Raw genomic sequence first — 21,909 nt, 5'->3', positions numbered from 1 at the left:
GACGGATCGAATGAGACAGTGACACGTAACGAGAAGCGAGTTTATGCCATAGAACGTGTTTGTATTAGTTTTTACTTTTTAGAATTTAGATTTGTAAAGTTTGTTTAAAAACAATTATAAATTATAGTTTTTTATTTTAATTAAGGTTTTCTATTGAGTTCTACTAAGATTCTATTTGTTTTCTAGAAAGTTTTTTTCTAAAAAATATTTTTTTAATTTTTTCATGTTTAACTACATTATAAAAAATTGATTAATAAAATTTATTTTTCATCAAAGAAATATATAAGTTTTAGATGGAGAGAAATATTTTTCAATTTAAAAAAGTAAAAAAAAAACAGTTTCTACGAAGAACTAAAAACTAAAATAGTATAATATATATATATATAATACTTTATAATGTAATAGTATTAAAAAAATAATAAATTACTAATATATTTATGTAAGAAATAATATATTAGGATATAAAAAAAATCTAAAAATATATTAATTTAATATATTAGTGCATAAGATGTATTAAATTAGATAGTATCGCTAGAAAATACACTCGAATATCAAATACAGTATATTATATATCAATTATACATTTTAAATCATATAAATTAAAATAATATAAAAAATAAAATTATTTTTAATATTCTTCAAATACCAAAAAAATATTTGATAAAATAAAAATCCAGTTATTTTAAAAACAAATTATAACTCAAAATATATTATTTCCCAACATATTTTCTTTGACATGTCCAAAAACAGTAAAATGATTTGCACTCATTTTTCATTAAACATTAAAAATTAATTCGCTGTAATTTATTTTCCATGGAGATCGTTTTTTCTAAAGAACACTATTTTTTAGCAAACAATAAAGGCTCAAGAAGATGTTAATTATACAGTTTCAACCACGGTCCACACCAGACAAGTCCTTAGTCACATTCTATGGAGTTTGTCGCCTCGATCTCCTCACTTTAGTTAGTGCTGAACTGAGTGGGTTGCGGAAAAATATTACTAAAACAAGTTAAAAAGAGGTTTGAATTAAAAAACAACATAATTGATAGATAGTACAGTATAGATACCATTTTCCATCCTTCTGTTCTGTCAGACTCTTTGTAAACTCGGCGAGAAGATGTGGGCACACGTGCGTGTGAGAGGAAATAAAATAAATAAATAAATAAATAAAAGCTTGGAAACACACTAGGGATGAACCAATGTGAGTTAAAATTATATACCACAGATTTTGTTTTTAAATGTGCGACGATACAAAATCCCCATAACAAGAACACAATACACAGAAAAACAAAAAGAAAAAACCCATCCTCTATACAAAGCTCTAACTTTGCAGCTTATGTACTGTATGAATATTCGAGCTGTACAGCTAATACCCACGTCCCGGAAAAAAGGTTCAACACATCATCTAGCCCTGTTTTGGCATTCCTCTAATATATAGCCTAATCGTTCTTTGAGAGCGAATGAAATCAATTGTTCAAAAGATGAAGTCATGTAATCTATCGATTCTTGGAAATGGTTATTATATTTTGAATTCCATAATACTTGGTACGGTAATCAACAAGCTTAGTAGTGATGGAACCAAGAAGTTGCTATGCAGGTTGAGCACGCATCTTCTCGTTGAGACCCAGCAAAAGATCCCGGAGCTCAGGGAAAACTGATAAAACTAATAGTTCTAGTATTCCGTACGTGAGTTGCTTCACACAGATAGTAGACTGCAATTCACAATAAAGGAAATATATCAGTCGGTTTAAACTAACATGATACCAAAAGGAATTTATGACATGAAACATTAAAACGATTTCACAGCTCCCTAACCCATAACATAAAAAGGATTGAGGGCTAAACCTGAGTGAAGTAAAAAATGTCTCTTGCACAGCGTTTGTACTGCTTAGTTCCAATCAAGCTGACCAAGGTTGATGGAGCTCCATCTGACAAAAAGGGGAAATTTTCTAACTATGTTCTTGATAAACGTTTGTAATCAAGCACTTAAAACTAGAATCCCAAAGTTAAAAAGTCTGTTTATCCAAAATTGAAGAGAACCTAGAACCTCAACTTACAAGTTGCAAACAAACTACCGTCGACAAAATCAGACCAACACAACTTTCCACGACTTGACTTTGCTAAGCACGGACACATAAAGCAAAACATGTATACGGCCTGTTTGGATGACAGTAAGGAATGAAATCGAATAACTTTTCCCCTCTTGAGGAACAAAAGGAGCAAGAGGAGGAAAAGCAAGAGGGAAGATTCCAAACCATTAAGTAAACTAACACTTTCCCATTTTTCTTACCCTCTACCCCCCGTTCATGTTGTTCTAAACAGATTCCTGAAGACCAATGGTAGCTGTCAGAAAAGGAACTTGTGAAAATCAAAGGATCGCGACCACAGAATTGGAGAAAAAATTGTTCATGCTATTAGAAGGAAAAATAAATCATTCAAACTAATGCAAATATCTCAAAGAGATGATAAATGAATCCACAATGACGACAGGTCCAAACTCAAGAATACTAATTATTGAAGTATCTTAAGAAAACCATACTCACCAAAGAGCATTTTCTTGATATCACTTGCTCTACGAGCAGCCTCGAGTTGTTCCTCAAATGAACCTTTATTAGAGACCTTACTGCCACCCAGTTGGCTAATCTGAAAAGGTATGAGATTTGGTTGATCATCGTCAACTTTGCTTTGTGCACCCCCTGTCCTTGTAAAGAATATGCCATCTGGCCAGAGAATCTGCAAGTAATTCATCATAAGAAAAGGACAAGAAATCAATAAACTCCCTGTCTGATCAGGATAAGCAAGAAAGCAACATACCCATACTGTAGTTCAGTTCACAACTTGTTCAGAATAACTGTTTCAAATGGTTCATCTCAACATCAGATGGATGCCTTGATAAGGGCTAACCACACAATCCCCAATAGAAGCAATGCATTAACTAATAGGTAACCAAGCAGAACAGTGACAATAGAACAGTGAAATCAAACTTAACAGAAACACAACTTAATTGAGATAGCCAAGTCAATGCTTTACCCTTTGATCCTTTTTAACATGTTCACTATCAAACACAAGAAAAGAAGCCCATGTGTAATCCAGCCTCCGCAAGTAGAAGACATACCAATGAAGACTTTTTACCGAGCACCATTCACATGTGTGCTGGGAAACAGTTTAGGCACCTATGATCTATGTTACAAATTAATTTTCGATTAGGTCTCTGGGATGCAACATGCATAGCAGCAAAAGCACATCAGCACTCCTATGATAAACCTCATTAACCTAAGCTGGTAGCCCATACTCAAGATCAAATAGGCCCAGAGTAATATTGAAAAGGTTAAAATGCCAATGAAAAATACATCTCCCATTATTTTGGTGTTACATGCAGGGTTTTAGGCGTCAAGCCCTCTGGGAAAATTTGCTTGTTAAAGTTGACAAGCCCCAGTCATACATGAGATGGCAAAAATTAACTGGCATAAGGTAAATTGTGTTGCATAAATCAAGTATGCTGTTGATCCAAGATTAGTACAGTAGGTTTAATGAAGAAATAAAAAATTGTTTCAGTACTTACATCTTGCACCCACTGAATCCCAAGAGCAATAGTGTCCTCTCTCCGAAGCCAGTAAATTTGCCTCAAAAGCCACTCATCAATAGCATCTTCCATTATCAACTGCAGTATTTGCTTTGATATCCAAAAGACCTGTCTTCTGTATTAATAAAGATGAGCACATGTGAAATACTGGCTGATGATACCACAATAACAGGCTGTGGAAGGTTATTCATACCATGAACGGGAGCAGGATTATATTGTATTCAGAAAAGTCGAGTAGAATAACTTTTGACAGAAAAATTATCATTGCATTTTGATTTCATCAAATGTACTCTGGAATTCACCAAATATGCACTTACATTTCTTAGCTCAAATACTAGAGGATAACCAAACTTCAGCACAGACTTAAGTTCAATGTGTAGACTAAATTGCACAAATTCAGCTAAAGCTAAAGAATCTGTCTCAGAATTTTCAAATGGAATAGATTTTGAGGTTCTTTCCCAAATTTAAGTCCAAGCATCAGAATGTAAAATCTTCCATAGCTAATTGCTTTTCTTGTGATATAGTTCTTATTATACATTTCATCTGATTCTTATCATATAAAATTTAGGGCAGCATACACAACTATAAGGTCGGAGAAAGAACAACGATTGCTGTAAATAGCATATGCAGCCCTTCCTCAATGAACTAATGAGAAAAATGAACCAACCTCAGCCATCCTCTTCTTTTAAGTTGAAACACCTTATCAACTAGATTCAGCAGAGGTAAACTTACATTAGATGGGGTCCACTGCAAAAAAAAAAAAAAAACAAACGAAGTCAAGCTTCCGAAGGTTGTAAATTAAAACAAGCTTCAGAGATCACGTGGAAAACTAAACATCTTTAGAAAAGCAATGTCTCATCTGAACATTGTGAGAAGACTGCAATATCAGACATCATCATATTGTGAAATACAGACAAGGTACTGCAGTTATTTTACTCACTTACTGCGTCCCTAACTCAAAAAATTCCCACCTCTAGCAACATTTTTTTATTTTGATATGTTAGTGCCCTTGCCCAACATTCACCTTTCTTATCTGCCACAAAGTTTTTGCCAAGTTTAATCCTACATCTGCCTTTTACTGTCTTAACGCTATTTAATCTTGCGATCCTCAACTCCTAGAACCAAGTTTTTTTAATATATTTGATATCTGACAACCAATGTGCCACTCTATATGCCACTTCAGGCTTTCCCCAAGATATATGATTTTATCAACAATGCAAACTCCTCGAAGACCTCCATTACAATTCCAAAAGGACCTCACAAAATGCACATTCACTTTAAATCAATGGTCAACAACCTCAGAAATTTTTACCATGAGGTTGATCATTCAATCTGTTTAGATAAAAAAAATTGAATGCATCTCTTGCTAATCTACCCGAACAGTTTATTTACCCCTAGAACATGAGTTTCTTGGCTTAAATGCTTCCACCAAAATGAAAAAAAAAAAAGAAGTCGATTAGTAAAAGTTTAGACTCAGCCTCTCTTTGATATAAAACATCAGGGAGACAGCAATCATCTAACAAAAATGCAAGAAATAATTCAAAGCTGGGGAGCAGAAGGAGCAGAAGGTGGTAATCTATATGTTTATAAGATTCATGTGTATGGTTAATTAATTAAGAAGGAACACGACTCAACTAAATGCTGATACCAAACTACATGAACTCAGTAATATGAATTGTCCAGTCCTGTAAAGGCAATTTCTTAATTTAACTTGTAGGAAAACACTCAACTGAAAATGACAAATCTACAAGAAGAGCCTGTTGTTTTGCTCTATGAACTCAAACAGGTAATATGATTTGCACTAACCTCCAAATATCGTTGGCAGCAAAAGGTCATGAGTCATGAAGAAAATGAGAAAGAAATTGAAGATAACCAAACTCAAAATACCTCAGGTGGCATTCCAACTGGATCGTCCATTTGACTGGACACTACTGCAGAGTTTTCTACAGAAAACCCACCATGGTTAATCCATTTACTTTTCTCCTCTAAAACATGTTTTTTCTCTAAACCTAAGGTCCGCGACTCATCACCCTGTTTGATCACCCGAGGAGGAAAACCCTTTGCATTCAATTCATTGTCTGAATGCCAACCATTGGCTTGTGCAGTAGATCCAACTCCCTTCTGTTCCTGATTTTCTTGAATATAACTTTCCTCGGTATCAGAAAAGCTGTTCACAGGTTCTAAGGTATCCTGCCTCAAGACATGTTTATTCACATCATCTGAATGCCAGGACAAGTTCCTGCTGTAGATTGAAGAATCAGTTTCATCAAATGGGGAAGTCGAACCAACAACTTTACGCATAAAGCCATCTGAAACCCCTTTGAACTGGCGCACAATATCATCCACAGCACCATCCACGTTTACTGTTTAAGTTAAAGTACAAATTGAAAAGAGGAAAATAATTGAGCAGAGGTGATAGACAAGAAACGATGCTCATGGTTTGCAAATAAGATCCGCAATAGTAAACTAACATTAACAGAAATGATTGTATTGTACTCAGATTGAAAGGGTTATAGAGGCCTTCAACAAATGACTGGCTTTCAAACTAAACTACTTGTTTGCAAAATTGGGGCCAAAGCCCGTGATCTATACCCTACCCTCAAGTGGATGGATGGTGCAAAAAAAAATCAGAAAGATTCAATTTAAGGCAAGAAATGCATTGTCTTTGATTCACTCATATTTCACGTATACAAGCCAAAGGAAGCAAAGCCTCTCTCCAAGATAGGAAAAACAAGGTCCCAAGAAATTCTCTATCATGCAAGTGTGTGGGAGAGAGATAGAAAAGATATGAACAAGATGGTGCATTAGAAGTGAAGGCGTAGTTTCAAATAAGAAGCTAAGGTGAAGCAGCACAGAAGAAGACACCCACATACCTGCCAGGGTTCTCATGACCGAGGAAGATTTTCCAAAAGAGTAATTCTTCAGAAGGAAAAAAAAAAAGAAACAAATGAAATTCAGAGTCATTCACCTTGACAAGTGAAAGCATAGATAAGAACAGGAGCAACAACATGCTAAACAAAAATCTACAGCAATGGAATACAATTTCCACAGAATCCATACTTTTGAGGAAACACTTAAGAAATCCCACACTTCATGCTGCTCCGCCACATTGGCTATGGACAAGAGATCCTGGGAAATGCAATTAGATTAAAGAAGAGGACAAACGAAATAAACATTATTAAGAAGAAATACAGAGTACAGATTAGACACTACTTGAAGATATTTATCAAGCTGAATACAGCGTTGATGAACAAAAGCATCTTCAGTGCTTGACGAGAATATCCTTTTCGGAGGCAAGTGTAATGTGTAATTAGGGATCTCTTTTAGATGTTTATGCAGTCTCTCGAAATTCCTGTACCTGCAAAGGAGGAGGTGGAAATTGATACAATAGCAAAAGAGCTTCTAGTTATATAGAAACTCTGGATTTTTCACATGGATTACATCAATGCAGTGATATCAGCTATGGAGAATGGAGTGGATCAAGAAAACGTAAAAATATTTATAAAACTAGTAGCTTTAAATCATCTTTAGATGGGAGCAAACCTTCTTTTCACAAACCAAGTTCTGTTCTCTGAATCTGTCACTGCTATTGAGTAAACTGCAAAAGAGTTTGACCCAAGTTTCTCAAAATATGCTCCCATAACCTGTAAAGACATGGATATACAAGCTGTAAGATATTTTAATTAGATTCAAGTATGATGACAGGAAAAGAGCACGGCTTAAGAAGCTGCTCTAATTTAAATCCCTTATTGCACAAAGAATCTAGTGACAATTTATGTTCTAAATCTGTATGTCTTGCAGTGATTTCAGAAAAGGATGCACACCCGACACTTCAACTTGGGACTATAAGGTCCCTCGCTGCGAAGTACTATGTCTGAAACCTTCTTAACAGCATGATCTGCACTCCTGAGAGATTCCGGGCTGTAAAACTCTGAGATAATGGACCCCCCACCATCTCCTGTAAATGCCTTCTTTTTATCAGGCAGTGCTTCTAGAGCAGAGGTGCTGTTGGATCTCTTAATCCCACCTCTGTTTTCATTCGAAGCGAGATTGTCAGCATTCTCCCATTCACCACCAACACGTGACCCTTCAAAAGATAATTCATGGCAACCATTCTGCGTAAACTGTCTCCCATCTCTATTCTCGTGACTTGTTAAAGTATCTAGACTTAATCCATGTGTTAGATGCAATACTGCTTTCTCCTCCATCTTTGTAGACATTGTGTTGCTATTTATTGGCATACTTTTTCCCAAATTTGTAGTAGCTGCGGTGTTTGTAACAGAACTCTTTGCCATTGATTTCGGAACCCCTGCTTTGACATTCTTGTTCTCTTTCTTTTTATAATTTCTTCCTTTTGCCCACATATTTTCCAAATTTTCAGGTGTAAGAACTTCCGTTCTTCTATGGGTCGCCACCTCTAATATTCGTGCCCACTCCACAGGATGTGGCTGCATAGGCTCTTGTTGGTGTGAGTTATAATCCAAGTATGTTTCTCTGTGATCATCAATTTTAGCCAAAGTTTTATCAGTCCCTCGATAGTCCATTTTGTTGTCAAAAATCTCAGACCTTTGACTATTTAAGGAAGGATCTTTTCTTGAGGTAGAGTCAACATTATGCACACTCCCTGCAGGGTGATCACCACCAGCATCTTTTGGACTATCCTCTTTAATGGCAAGTAAGATCAATTCAAGCACCTCATTGATATACCTGGTCACATAAAGCATAACTATAAGATTCAATATGGTAAGGTGCATATTAACAGAAAAGAATTCCAAAAATTTATCTAATCTTGCAGGGTATTACATGCAAACAAAAACATGATTGTAAAACATTTGTAGACAATACACCTATCAGGATGGTCATAGCACCAAATACTTTGAAAAATGGTCAACTCATGAAAGATGAAACATTTGGAGAAGGATAGCACTGATAGGCACTTCTCCAATCAGACAGTCCAGCCAGCAACAACAGGTGATAAGACGGCTTGTTGGGAAGAATTCAAGAATGCAGTTTTCCAACATTGAGAATAAGAATGCATAGCCAATGCAATACCAAGAAAATATTGTCCATCACAGTAAAAGAAATGCTGTGAGAATATTCTATTTTACCTTAAAGGTATACTATATCAAGTACACAGCTTAGAAATGTGCATTTTAGCACAGTGCGCCTAGTTATCCAAGCTAAAAAACAAAATTAAGTGCGTACAGCTGATAATTACATGTAATAGACAATATCAGTGCCAAGTAAATCTTGTACATAAAAAGACCTAAAAGAAAAGCTGTCAGAACAGCCTACTTCACCTTAAAGGGATCTTATATCAAGTGCACAGTCCAGAAATGCCCATTTTAGCAGAATTCATCAATAATTCAAACATATATAATCAATGAGCGTGTATTGTTTAACTGCATGTATTCCATACAAGTGGTTCACAGTAAAATATAGCAAGTTCTTGGTTGACAGATTACAGCATTAAGCATTCACAACCAGCTGCTCTGAAAAAAGATTTTTTCTTCTCTTCTTTTTAGGAAAACTTGCTGTAAGTTGCTTCACAGAATGTTGTCAATTTCGTTTCAAAAGGTTCCTAACAATCAGACAGCAATGAGCTTTCCCAAGAACTAGTAGAGCCACTTGTCCTCAACCTCCCCCAACCCCCTCCTTCCTCTTCTTCTTCGATAAATTTGTCTTTTTCAAGATTATATTTCATATTAATTCTTTCCTATGAGCACCAAACATCAGGAGACAAATGGACACATTCTTAGAATGAGGCCTTAAGCAAAGCATCATCCAATTACTTTTAAATCCAATATTTTCTCAAGTTCTCATGTTGCACCTAAAATAATCTTCTTCTTTTTTTTTAATAAAATCTACATTTACAAAGAAAAAAAAAGAGGCCTACAACCAAGACTGGGTAATCCTGTATACTTACGCAGGGCTTGCAAGGTTTAGAAGAGGCTGCATTACCAAGCAAGTTACGATCTCTCGAGCAATAGTCCAAACCAGCGGACACTGAGCTTCACGAGGTCTCAGTACTATAGCTAAAACTCCACCAATCAACTGTTGAAGAACCTTTATGGAAGAGAAAATGGAAGCAAAAGAAAAGGATTGTTAAATAAAATAAAGACAGTATATATGGAAGTAGAAAAAAAAAATCGGAATGCTCCACTCACACCTTGTACTCACTCTCAGGAGATATCAGTGCAGGATGAAGCTCCTTAGAAGCAATTAGATGGTGTTTCAACCTTTCATCTCTCTCTTCAGTGGAAAGAGTTGCCATTACATCAGCACCTATGGCCACTTGGTTTCGTCTAAATAGGTCTAAGTGATCCCCTATTAAATCAACTATATCCCTGCAACAATAGACAGTCTTTAATTCTGATGTTTTCACACTTAAAGCTTCTCAATGGCTTTTTAACTAAGAAAAGTTTCTCGATGACTTGTGTGACCATTTTCATTTTAAAAAGGCTATTACAGGACAAAGAAAAACTCACTTTGTTAACAAGTCAATGAGGTTTATCTCTTTAGCCCTTCCAGATATCTCACCAAGAGCATCCATGATTACTGACCGCATCAGTTCAGGTGCCTCCCTATCTGGTGTAATTTCTGAATACCACAAATCTACCACAAAATCCTTCAATATCTTATCAATGAAATCACTAATTGCAGCCTCAACAACTGGAGAATCAATTTTCCTCTTCCACTTTGGTGGCGGTGGCACGGAAGACAGTCTTGAATCATTCAAAGACAGTTGTTTCTTCTCCAAATGTGACAAATAAGAAGGTCGACGGACTGACCGGCGCACTTTCCAGCTGAACTCCACCTCATTACACAAAATTCGTAACAAGGAAACAAAGAGAATTGATATGGGAAGATTCATCCACATTGATGAACTTGTATCTGTAATGAATGGCAATGATCGTCACCGAAAAACACATTAAATTGATTATTTATCATCACTATTCTGTTAGGCAAAGGACACCGAAAAAATGCATCACACGCACGCAAATAACCAAAAACATTTATTTAAGTAATAAATCTAACCTATGAATCAACTTAACCTGCTTTTTATAGTTAACCTCAGCTGATTTAATTTCATCATTTTTTAACAAAAAGAAAAGAAAACAGCGAGGACTCGAAAATTTAATTTTCTACCAAGTCCTTAATTTCCACAGGCAATCAAAACATAATCAGGTAGGAAAAATATAATAAAATAAAATAATTAGTTTCAAAAAATCACAGAAAAAAATGTAAAAACCCTGGCTTAAATTAAAACTGAGTACCAAATAAAATAAAAGCATTTCACCTTGAAAGAAAAGTAAAATAATCACTGAAAAGCAAACAATGCTGTGTCAACAGCAAATTCCATAAAATGCTAGCCCTAGCTCAATTGACACGACACTGGAACACAAATTCACTTATTGATCAAAAAAACCTAAAAAATAAACCTTCAAAACGAACTTTATTAGGAGTTAACAGGATCAAAACAGCTTAAGAAAGCGCGAACTTACGAGATAAGAAGTAAGTGACGCAAAAGATACAGAGACACCACCAAACCATTCGAACTTTAGCTTCTTCAATCAGATCCTGTATTGTCTCCATAGCCTTCATTTTATTTGTTTTCTAAACCCTAGAATTCCTCAATTTTTTATCGCGATCATGAAAAGAAATTGAAAATCGAGATTGCGGGAGCCCAAGGGAATTTGGAGTCGATTTTTCTTCGCATTTGAATGGTACGTGGAGAAAGAAAGGTGCTGGAGCTGGTGCTTTCTCCAACTTGGTTTTGCAGTTGCCACGTCGGAAAGCAGCAGTACTCGGTCACGACCACCTCCAGTTTAAAGGGGAAAAAAACACACAACGGGGATTTCCTAGAAATAATGAGCGATTTGGTCATCTACCATTTTTTATTCATTTTCACATTTATGAGCTACTTTTCCGTGTACATTTTAGAAATTATATATTAGATTTAAATCATCTCATTTAACCGTTTAAATAAAATTTTAAATTAAAATGACTTTTCGATGTTTAATTAAAAATCTTAATCACAAATGGTAAAACTGTACTAAACCTATTACAATCTTAAATCACCTAAATCAACAACAACAACAACAACAACAACAAATTAAGTTTATAGTCATGTTCTTTAAAAATTTAAATTTTTTATTTAAAATTAACTTTTTTATATTGTTTATTGTTTTGATATATTAATATTAAAAAATAAAAAAATATTTTAATATATTTTTAAATTAAAAAAATACAGATTAATGGGCGAAAATCTTAACAAATTCGAGGTACCAAAACTTGTGATATCTGTTCATAAAGTTTTACCAACATGATGGAAATCTTAGGAAATCACACCCAACGGCACCGCCACGGCTTTGAATTTATTTTGAAGGCAAGGTCGAAGGCCCGTATTAACAGACAATGTTTGAGTTCATATAAATAATTGATTAAAAACAGAGATCTTGATGTATATGGAAATATATAAAGTGTGGAATCTAATAATGGGATTTGGATTGGCATCATTTGTGTGGACAGGGACAGCCATTGCCAAGGTGGCCATGTTGATAATGCAGATTTATGTACAGCTACGCTGTGGAAATTGAGAACAACATGAGCCCATGAATCCAAGTTCGTTAAACGGGATTGTACCATTCGTGGAGTGCGAGGCTCGGTCAAGCCCAGAAAGTTAATTTGGGCTCGCCCTGAAAACAACAGTCAGCAGCCTTATATTCTAGATCCGTGGGCCTGGAGCTGCCCAGTTTAAGTTTTTTTCTTTTTCCTGTTTTTGTTGGAGATGATGAGATAATAATTGTGTGTTTTTTTCAATAAGTTTATAGACTTTCAAAACTGTAACAATCAAGTAAAATTTGAAAAGTGGAATGTATGGCGTGTAAACATTGTTAAAGTGTCATTTAAGATAAAAAAGAAGAGGAGTAAAAATAAAGAAAGGAAATTCCCCTGAAAACTATATTTTTTTTATTAATATAGATATCCAGACCAGCTTGTGCATACTTTGACAAATCTCATGGACCATGAAATTAATAATCATGTAAGCCTCCAACAGTCTTGAGATTTATGAGACTCTAACTGATGATTTCTATGGAGTAAATATAGAATCTGACCAGTTAAATTATACCCCTTATGGGTTTCTAAAAACTATTTTTACATGTCATTGTCATCACTCATTTTTCATGTTACTGGTCAGTATCTATGTTACAAGTTATAAACATCATCGTTTAAATGAAATTTCAATAATGTTTTCACGCCATGCATATACATATATGCTCTGTAACAATTACTCAATTATTGTAATTTTTAAAATCTACATATTTATTTTAAAAAAATAAATTTTGACACGTTTAATTGTAATAAATTTTAAAATACACATACTTATTGTGTTGTTATTTAGTTTTTGTTTATCGAAAATTTTCTTTTAATGCTAGGGAACAAAACAAAAAGGGAAGGAAGTGGGGGGTGTATTTTCCACTTTCCTGAATAGAAACATATATCTTAATTATTCACCATAAATTCTACTGGTAATTTATTTTTTAATTTATATAGTATACTATGAGTAAATTAAGTCTTTACATCTTAAAACATTAAAAGAAGGTTTTTTTTTTTTTGTTATTATTGCTCATCAACACATATAACACTGTTGATGGAAATGATATTTTTTATTTTTCAATATAGTTCTTTGCATAATTTATTTTTTTAGCTCAAATTAATATTCAATTACATATTTTTTAAGAAGAAAGGGTTGAATTAAGAGATGGTTGTAAGAGATAGTGAATTGAAGTGGGAGGGAAAGTTGAATGGGAGGTAACTTTTAAATTTATTTTAGAATTTTATTTTTATTTCATGAGCTATCTTCTAACCAATCCATGTAATTTTAAAAAACTCAATGTTGATACTAATTTTTTTTTTAGTTTTTTTTTATAGGAAGAGAGAAAGAGAGAGTCGTTGGATTTCGAAGTAGAAAAAGAAAGTTGTTGCTAGTGACGATCTCGGTCATAAAAATAATTGTTTTTTGTATCAAATGGTTCCATATGATGAGAATAGTTCAAATTAGGTGTTTGTTTACCTTAAAAATATATTTTTTAAAAAATATCTGAACTTGAAAAGATTTTGATTTTCGGGTTAATTTTGGATTTTGGCTCATTTCTTTGCATTTTTTAAGGCCATGTGTTGGTTTAGTAAGGTTTTTATAACATTTTTTAGGTATTTTTAGTAAAAAATAAATTAAAAATGAGTTTTCTTATCAAAAACTCTAGGACCCTATTTTTTTTTTACCACAATTTATAAGATTCTCAGATTATGTGTTGTCTACTAATATAGATAATTTGTCTGTTTTTTTAATAACTGAGATGAATAACATATCGTTTGCTTTATTAACTTTAAAAAAATAAAAGCTAGCATGTGGGCCTTTGCTTAATGAGCTAAACGCTAGGCCTACCTTACAAGTGCTACAGTGCTTAACTAAAATTTTTTTTTAAAATGATTTTTTTAAAGTAATACCTTATTTAGCATGTTTTTAAAAAAAGAAAATCAGTGTGATTACGTGTCAATCGCCCTTGCAAAAATAAACAAACGACAGAATATACGAAAGACTTTTCCTGCCCACTGATCTGCACACCACGCCGCGTTTCGCTAACTGTTGAAAAAAACCAGCGTGCGCCGCTTCTAGTTCTTGCACCTGTTTTAAATTCCAGTCCACAATAAAGTCATCTAAATCAACGGCAAAAACTTTTTTCTATCACCAATCAAACGGCCACTTCCCCGTCTCTTTCACTGCAATAAAAATATCTCCAAAAAAGTATACTACTACTAGTCTGCTACTAAAAAAATCTAATCCTTATCCACTGAAGGCAAGGCCCCTTCGACTGCACTTTTCACGGCTATTGGTGTATTTGGTCCCCCTACTCTTAAATTTACCTATTACGATTCCCTTAATAGTTTTTATATTAATTTCATCCCTTAAACTTTATTTCATACTAATATATTTCTTCTTTCAATTTCAACTGATTGAAAATATATCACTGTTATTGGGTCCAAATTAGAAAAAATTTTCTATTGATTTAATATAAATTTCTTGATTTTATCACTTGTCATGAAAACAAATATAGTTCATACTATTAACATATATACTTTATACAAAAAATAATTATGGTGTAAATTCATCTATTTTTTATATTTTTATTCTACTATCAAAGTTAAATGTAATCAAGGAAAGGTGTGAAGTGCCAGGGATAATAAGATATTTAATTCTTTCAAATATTTTACAATAAAAAACTTTTTTGATATTTATAACAAAAATATAAAGGATAGTTTTTATTTTTAGAAGAAAGGAGTATATATTATCAATTTTTTTACTAGCTAATGTGAGTGGCTGGAATATGATATTAAGTATTAATAACGTATTTAAGATTGTGCTAAAAATTATATTTTAAATGATTTTTTATTTTAAAATATATCAAAATAATATATATTTTTATTTTTTAAAATTTATTTATGATATTATTACATTAAAAAAATTAAAAAAATTATTATTTTTTTAAAAATACGGTGAAATTACAAAAACAAACACTACTTGATTATAAAAATAAGAAGAAGATGGATGATATTCGTATAAAAAACAGTAAAAGGACTAAACAGAAACAAAACTGCGAGTAAGGACACCACCAAGTAGATCATCATCACTCTTCCCTTGTTCCACAATCCACAGTATTTAGCACTCTTTCATCCCATAATTCTGTCTCTCAAGCCTTATCTAAAACACTCAGTGATCCAAAATTACAACCAAGAAACCAAGAGACAGTGTTGTTTTGATACGATGATAAAATCACTTCTCTTACGTTCATTTCCATCTCCTTTACTCGTAGAAGCCCGAGATGTTAATCGTTCAAGCAAGAGAGTTGTTTCTTCTACCATTACTTGTTCTTCTTCAAGAAGCGACGATGCTTTAAATATTCCTAAACTCGATCCCTTTAGCCGAACCAAGATTGAGCGAGCTGTTAAGTCACTACCCCTGATTCAAAAATCCGAGAACGAACTTGCTGGTAAATGTTTTAAACTTGATCTCTTACAATTTTTTTGATTCTTGATTCTCTAAAGACCATGACATGATGATTTTGTGTTTCTTTTATATTTAAGTTTCGATCTTCCGATTTTCTTCAAGTGTCGTTCGTTTCTTGATTGGAATCTTGTATGTTCTATATCACATGGGCTGTTTTCTTGATTTTAATGAGGTTCTGTTACTTATGTTGAAATATTTGAATTTGTTAGTTTGAAGCTTTTTTTATTGATTTTGGCTATTAGTGATGCCAACAGTGTAAATATGGTGTTTTTGTATGCAGATTATTGTTCAACCCTTGAAGGGGATGATTCTTATAGCTGCTGGAGAGCTTATTTTGAACTGAAAGATCTTGAAGTAAGTTACTTATAGCATTGATCATTGAAAATAGAGTGAAAGGGAAGATTTGAATTACAAGTTTCAGTTATATTAATCTCTTGATATTGTGGTGAGTTTGGTATATGATCGCCGTGTAATGGCATAGAAGGATCCATATTGGCGACCCAATTAATTTGGGATGGAGGCTTGGTTGTTGTTGCTGTATTAATTCAATAACTAATCTTAACACAAGCAGCCAACTAGTTAAACTGATTTCAATTTGATTGAGCTGGTTCGTTGGCTTGCTAAGAATCAGTTTATCAATTCTGATATGTTCTGTTAAAAGTTGAGGGATAAACTTAAAAATGAGAGAAAATCCAATATGTGTCAAGTACTTGAGAACCATTAAGTAAAGTCTTAACAAGTTGTGATGCGCTGCAGAGAGAGTCACCGAAAGAGGATGTAGTGAGGCTAATTATCCAATCTGGTGGTGTTAAGTCATTAATTGGGTGCTTACATGGAATTTCATCAATGAACAAAGGGAAAAAGAAAGCTTTCAGTATGGCGGCACCACCGAATGTGATGAAAGAAAGAGAGAGACCGTGTCCAAGACCAGATGGTTTGCCAAAATCGCTGGAGGAGCTTGAAGAGGAAGAAAGAGCTAGAATGCCGGATTCACCATTTACTAGAATGCTTAGAACTAAAGGAAGGTTCCCTGCTTGGTACTCTCCTGCTCCGGACCACGAAACAGATTGATAAACAAGCTGTGTCGTGTTGCATGCCTGTGCTCGGTTGCTTCTTTGCATACCTTGTATACATGGATGTGGTGTGAAAATGTGAAATTTTTATAGATGATACTTCATATGGTGTTTATATACTCTGGGATTTTTATCTGGTCGTCATTCGTCGTTTCTTCAGGTTGTGTCACGGGAAGTTCTTAGTGCTAGAGAAAATCTGTTTGCAACATTCAATGTCTGCAAATTTTGTAAAAATGTGTTTCACGGGTTAAGACGAAGTTATTATATTTTGTTTTTCTTAATATTTTTTCAAGTTTTTGAGTATTAATGGGTGCGAATGAAAGTGTTTTCTTTTTGTGGAGATGGATTTTCCAATAAACTGTAGTTTTTTCAGTTTTGCATTGAACCTTTATTATCATCTGTTTTATGTATGTATGCATTGACTAGTGTGTGCCCAAAGAAGATGGAATACAGGGAACAATGCCACTCCAAAATAGCTCTTGCAACACATTTGATGCAAACTATAGGGTTGTGCTCTTACCTTTCCTATCGCTACCATGTCAATCTTGCTTTCTTTCCCAATCCTAACAGCCTTGGTGCAGCTCGGAGGAAAGAAAGAAGCCATAACATTGCTTTCCATGACAGCACGTGGAGGAACAGAGGTATTTTTTTTTCCTCATCATCAGACAGAAAAAGAAAATAATCATGTTAATTCGAAAAGAGAATCTCGCGTCCATGGTGGCAAAGGGATCGAACTCTTACTAGTTCCTCACATCATCTACCAATAAACCTATCTGAAATACCACAGGCACCACACAAAGATCCATTGTTACTATAAAAATAACGTAGATGAAGATGGTGACACCTGTTATTCTCCAAAATGGTTCTTCTCCAGTATTTAAGGTGTTATTTTGGTACCAAAGATTAGTTACAGATTGACACGGTCAATTGGTAATTTTTTAGTTATTCTTAGTTTAGTTTCATTGAGTCATGTTCCCCACAATCCAAGCAAAACCTATGTTCTAATATTAGAGGTGCAGCCAAATTCCTATGGTGTCAATAAACTGCATAAATTTCGGGTGCCTAAAACTGGAGATCTCTTTCCACAACCTCTCAATGGCTGTCAAACCTTTCCTTTCTTCTCCTTGATATAACATCCTTCTCACATTCATTCCCTCCTATAAGCAGCCTTGGGACTTCCAGGGTAGTCAGTAATGGCTGAACCTCTCAGAGTCTTGGGCTGCTTTTTCTTTTTTTCCTTTCTCTTATCTTCTTCCTCAAACTTCTCTCTTGCCTTAACTGATGCTGAAGCATCTTCTATTGCTCGTCGCCAGCTATTGACATTACATGAAAATGGTGAACTTCCCGATGATTTTGAGTATGGGGTGGATGTGAAAGAAACCTTTGCAAACCAAAGGCTCAGGAGGGCATATATTGGTCTCCAGGCCTGGAAAAAGACAATGTACTCCGACCCGTTTAATACAACTGGCAATTGGGCTGGCGCCGATGTGTGTGCTTATAATGGTGTGTTTTGTGCACCGGCTCTTGACGACTCTGGTCTAAGCGTTATGGCAGGTGTTGATCTTAACGGTGCTGATATTGCTGGGTACCTTCCAGCTGAATTGGGGCTTTTGACAGACGTTGCATTGTTCCACATTAACTCTAACAGGTTTTGTGGAATCATCCCCAAGAGCTTTTCCAAGCTCACACTCATGTACGAGTTTGATGTCAGCAACAACCGCTTTGTTGGCGAATTCCCTTCTGTTGTTTTAACCTTGCCAAGCCTCAAGTATCTTGACATCAGATTCAATGATTTCGAAGGTAGTTTGCCTCCAGAACTCTTCAACAAGGACCTCGATGCTTTGTTCTTGAATGACAACCGGTTCACATCCACCATTCCGGAGACAATAGGCAACTCCCCAGTTTCTGTAGTCACATTTGCGAACAACAAATTCACTGGCTGCATTCCCCACAGCATCGGCAAGATGACCAACTTGAACGAGGTCATCTTTATGGGCAATGATCTTGGTGGTTGCTTCCCAGCAGAAATTGGGCTGCTTGGTAATGTGACAGTGTTTGATGCCAGCCACAATGGGTTCACAGGAATCTTGCCGTCCAGCTTTGCAGGGCTAAAGAAGGTTGAACTCTTGGATCTTGCAGACAACAAGCTGACAGGATTTGTGCCTGAGAACATTTGTAGGTTGTCAAGCTTGACGAACTTCACATTCTCGTATAACTACTTCAAGGGGGAGGCTCAAGCTTGCGTGCCTCCATCAAGGAAGGACACCGTGTTGGATGATACCAGCAATTGCCTGTCTGACAGGCCAAAGCAGAAGTCGGCCAGGACATGTTACCCAGTGGTGAGCCGACCTGTGGATTGCAGCAAGGACAAGTGTTCTGGAGGAGGAGGTTCTTCAAACCCCCATCCAAAACCACAACCCACACCACCTACTCCAGAACATAAACAAACCCCATCTCCACCTAAATCTACTTCTACTCCAACACCATCATCACCAATCCCTGCCCCTCAAACACCAGAATTACCAAAACCAGAACCTAAGTTACCGCTGGCTCCAGTTGAACCAATTAGTCCATCAACACCAGTGGTATCCTTACCACCATCTTTATCAATTAGTCCATCTACCCCATCATCTGACCCATACAATCCAGGACCTGGTGGGCATGGTGAGACACCGTCATCACCGGAGTCTGCACCATCACCCGATCCATTCAATAATTCACCAAATGGGCACAACGAGACACCACAATCACCGGAATCTGCACCATCACCCGATCCATTCAATAATTCACCAGACGGGCATGTCGAGATACCGCTATCACCGGAATCTGCACCATCACCCGATACATTCAATAATTCACCAGATGGGCACGATGAGACATCACAATCACCGAAATCTGCACCATCACCCGATCCATTCAATAATTCACCAGATGGGCACGATGAGACACCACAATCACCTAAGTCTGCACTGTCACCCGATCCATTCAATAACTCACCAGATGGGCACGACGAGATACCACCATCATCGGAGTTGTCACCGGATCCATTTAATAATTCACCAAATGGGCACGATGAGACACCAACATCACCAGAGTCTGCACAATCACCTGATCCATTTAATAATTCACCAATTGGGCACGACGAGACACCACCACCATCACCTGAGATATCTATACCACCATCACCCTTAATTAGTCCACCAACATCGGAGAAACATATACCACTATCATCAGAGTTTGCTCCATCACCTGATTCATATAATTTACGACCTGGTGGACATGATGATACACCACCATTACCAAAATCTACACCGTCACCTGATTCATTTGATAATTCATCAATTAGGCATGACAAGACACCACCACCATCATCTGAGATTGTTATACCACCATCATCCTCATTTAGTCCATCAACTTCAGAGAAACCCATGCCTCCATCACCTAATTCTACACCATCACCTAATTCATATAACCTAGAACTTGGTGGGCATGATGGAACACCACCATCACTAATGCCTTCAATAAAGCCCGAGACACCAGAACCATCACCACAACTAGAAATACCAATGGTAAATCATCATTCTCCTTTACCTTTGGTTCACTCACCTCTACTACAACAAAAAACACCAATTGTAAATCATCACTCTCCTCAACTTCCAGTTCACTCATCTCCACCATCATCACAATCCCTATCCCCTATAGTCCATTCACTTCCACCACCATCAATTCATTTCCCACCACCTCTTGTGCATTCACCACCACCACCTATTTATTCCCTTCCACCACCAGTTTACTCTCCCCCTCTGCCAGTACGTTCACCGCCACCACCAGCACCACCAGTACAATCATCCCCACCACCATTGCACTCTCCCCCACCACCTGTACACTCACCCCCTCCACCACCAGTTTACTCTCCCCCACCACCTGTGCATTCACCTCCTCTACCACCAGTTTACTCTCCCCCTCCGCTAGTACATTCACCGCCACCACCAGTGCACTCTCCCCCACCACCTGTATACTCACCCCCTCTACCACCAGTTTACTCTCCCCCTCCACCAGTACATTCACTGCCACCACCAGTGCACTCTCCCCCACCACCACCTATACACTCACCCCCTCCACCACCTATGCACTCACCCCCGCCACCCGTGCAATCTCTCCCTCCACCACCTGTAAACTCACCCCCGCCACCCGTGCACTCCCTAACACCACCAGTTCATTCTCCTACATCACCCGTGCACTCCCATCCACCACCTGTAAACTCACCCCCGCTACCTGCGCAGTCTCTCCCACCACCACCACTTCACTCTCTACCACCACCAATTAGATCACCTCCACCTCCAGTTTTCTCTCCACCACCAGTAATTGTATCTCCTCCTCCACCTCCCCCGGAAGAAGACTTCGTCCTTCCACCAAACCTCGGATTCCAATATGCATCACCACCTCCACCAACGTTCCCAGGCTACTAATTAGTATACATGACCATTGTTTGTAATTCAGAAAGGCTAATGTACGCCGCTGAAAAAAAACTTGGGTACTTCAACTTCTTGATCAGAAAATATAATGTTCCCCCCTCTTCATGGAATGGAAGTTCTTGTTGGTTACGTTACCGGAGATATGTCTCTTTTATTTTCTCTCTTTCTCTATCATATCTAAGCAAAAACTGAGGAACTGGAACAATATGTTGCTACCTTGACAGTGACAATGATTTGCTTGTAAACTACATTTTCAAGGATCTGATATACAGAAGAGAATACCATAATTTTTTTTCCTATCAATGCCACATGACTGGTTTTTGTACTTGGTGTGTATGCCATCAGAGTTTCATGCAAGGTATTCCAGTGGAATGAAAGATCATTGCCAATTCACCGATGCTTTTTCTTGCATTTTGATTGTAATTTTGACAATTTCTCTGACATATATGTAACCTCATTTTCAAACTGAAATCGAAGTGCAAACGTAAGCAAAGAAAAAATAATAATCCTGGTCTTCATTTCCTGAAGCATCTGCATCATTCGATCCTCGAAACGCTTGTCTTTTGGAGTAAAATGGACTCCTCTTCCTAAACCATAATAATTGATGGCTGGTTAAGTTTCTAGATCATCCTGCAGGGTGCCTTTCAGTTTAAGCGTAATCTATCGAAGAATAGAGACTGATCATTAATAGATGTTCAACTACATATA

At 36.3% G+C, this 21,909-nt stretch overlaps 3 protein-coding genes across 6 annotated transcripts; 2 read left to right on the top strand and 1 right to left on the bottom strand.

The window, feature by feature from the left end:
• Nucleotides 1-1,192: 1,192 nt before the first annotated feature.
• On the bottom strand, nt 1,193-11,459 carry LOC133679312 (uncharacterized). 4 transcript variants are annotated; one of them, XM_062101858.1, is made up of 15 exons: nt 11,089-11,456; nt 10,072-10,477; nt 9,753-9,930; nt 9,510-9,649; nt 7,408-8,290; nt 7,127-7,227; nt 6,797-6,941; nt 6,644-6,712; nt 6,457-6,502; nt 5,471-5,946; nt 4,251-4,330; nt 3,563-3,698; nt 2,544-2,733; nt 1,846-1,928; nt 1,193-1,712 (listed from the first exon to the last, which is right to left on the bottom strand). In XM_062101858.1, the coding sequence occupies exons 1-15, from the start codon at nt 11,186-11,188 to the stop codon at nt 1,590-1,592; spliced, it is 3,156 nt and encodes a 1,051-aa protein (XP_061957842.1). In that variant the 5' UTR covers nt 11,189-11,456; the 3' UTR covers nt 1,193-1,589. The 4 variants fall into 4 exon arrangements, with proteins under 4 accessions (XP_061957842.1, XP_061957844.1, XP_061957845.1 ...); XM_062101860.1 differs by lacking the exons at nt 1,193-1,712; nt 1,846-1,928 and adding exons at nt 2,815-2,851; nt 3,031-3,096 and having other exon boundaries at nt 2,593-2,733; nt 11,089-11,459; XM_062101861.1 differs by lacking the exons at nt 1,193-1,712; nt 1,846-1,928 and adding an exon at nt 2,815-2,851 and having other exon boundaries at nt 2,593-2,733; nt 11,089-11,458.
• Nucleotides 11,460-15,307: 3,848 nt separating this feature from the next.
• LOC133679249 (CCG-binding protein 1) lies at nt 15,308-17,007 on the top strand. The gene is made up of 3 exons (XM_062101789.1): nt 15,308-15,636; nt 15,934-16,007; nt 16,410-17,007. The coding sequence occupies exons 1-3, from the start codon at nt 15,411-15,413 to the stop codon at nt 16,722-16,724; spliced, it is 615 nt and encodes a 204-aa protein (XP_061957773.1). The 5' UTR covers nt 15,308-15,410; the 3' UTR covers nt 16,725-17,007.
• Nucleotides 17,008-17,919: 912 nt separating this feature from the next.
• Nucleotides 17,920-21,195, top strand: LOC133680186 (pollen-specific leucine-rich repeat extensin-like protein 3). The gene is made up of 2 exons (XM_062102998.1): nt 17,920-19,527; nt 20,104-21,195. Exons 1-2 carry the CDS (start codon nt 17,920-17,922, stop codon nt 21,193-21,195), a joined length of 2,700 nt encoding a protein of 899 aa, XP_061958982.1.
• Nucleotides 21,196-21,909: the final 714 nt, after the last annotated feature.

Source organism: Populus nigra, chromosome 19 (assembly GCF_951802175.1).
Source record: "Populus nigra chromosome 19, ddPopNigr1.1, whole genome shotgun sequence".
Taxonomy (NCBI): Eukaryota; Viridiplantae; Streptophyta; class Magnoliopsida; order Malpighiales; family Salicaceae; genus Populus; species Populus nigra.
This window is presented reverse-complemented; position numbering and strand designations above follow the sequence as displayed.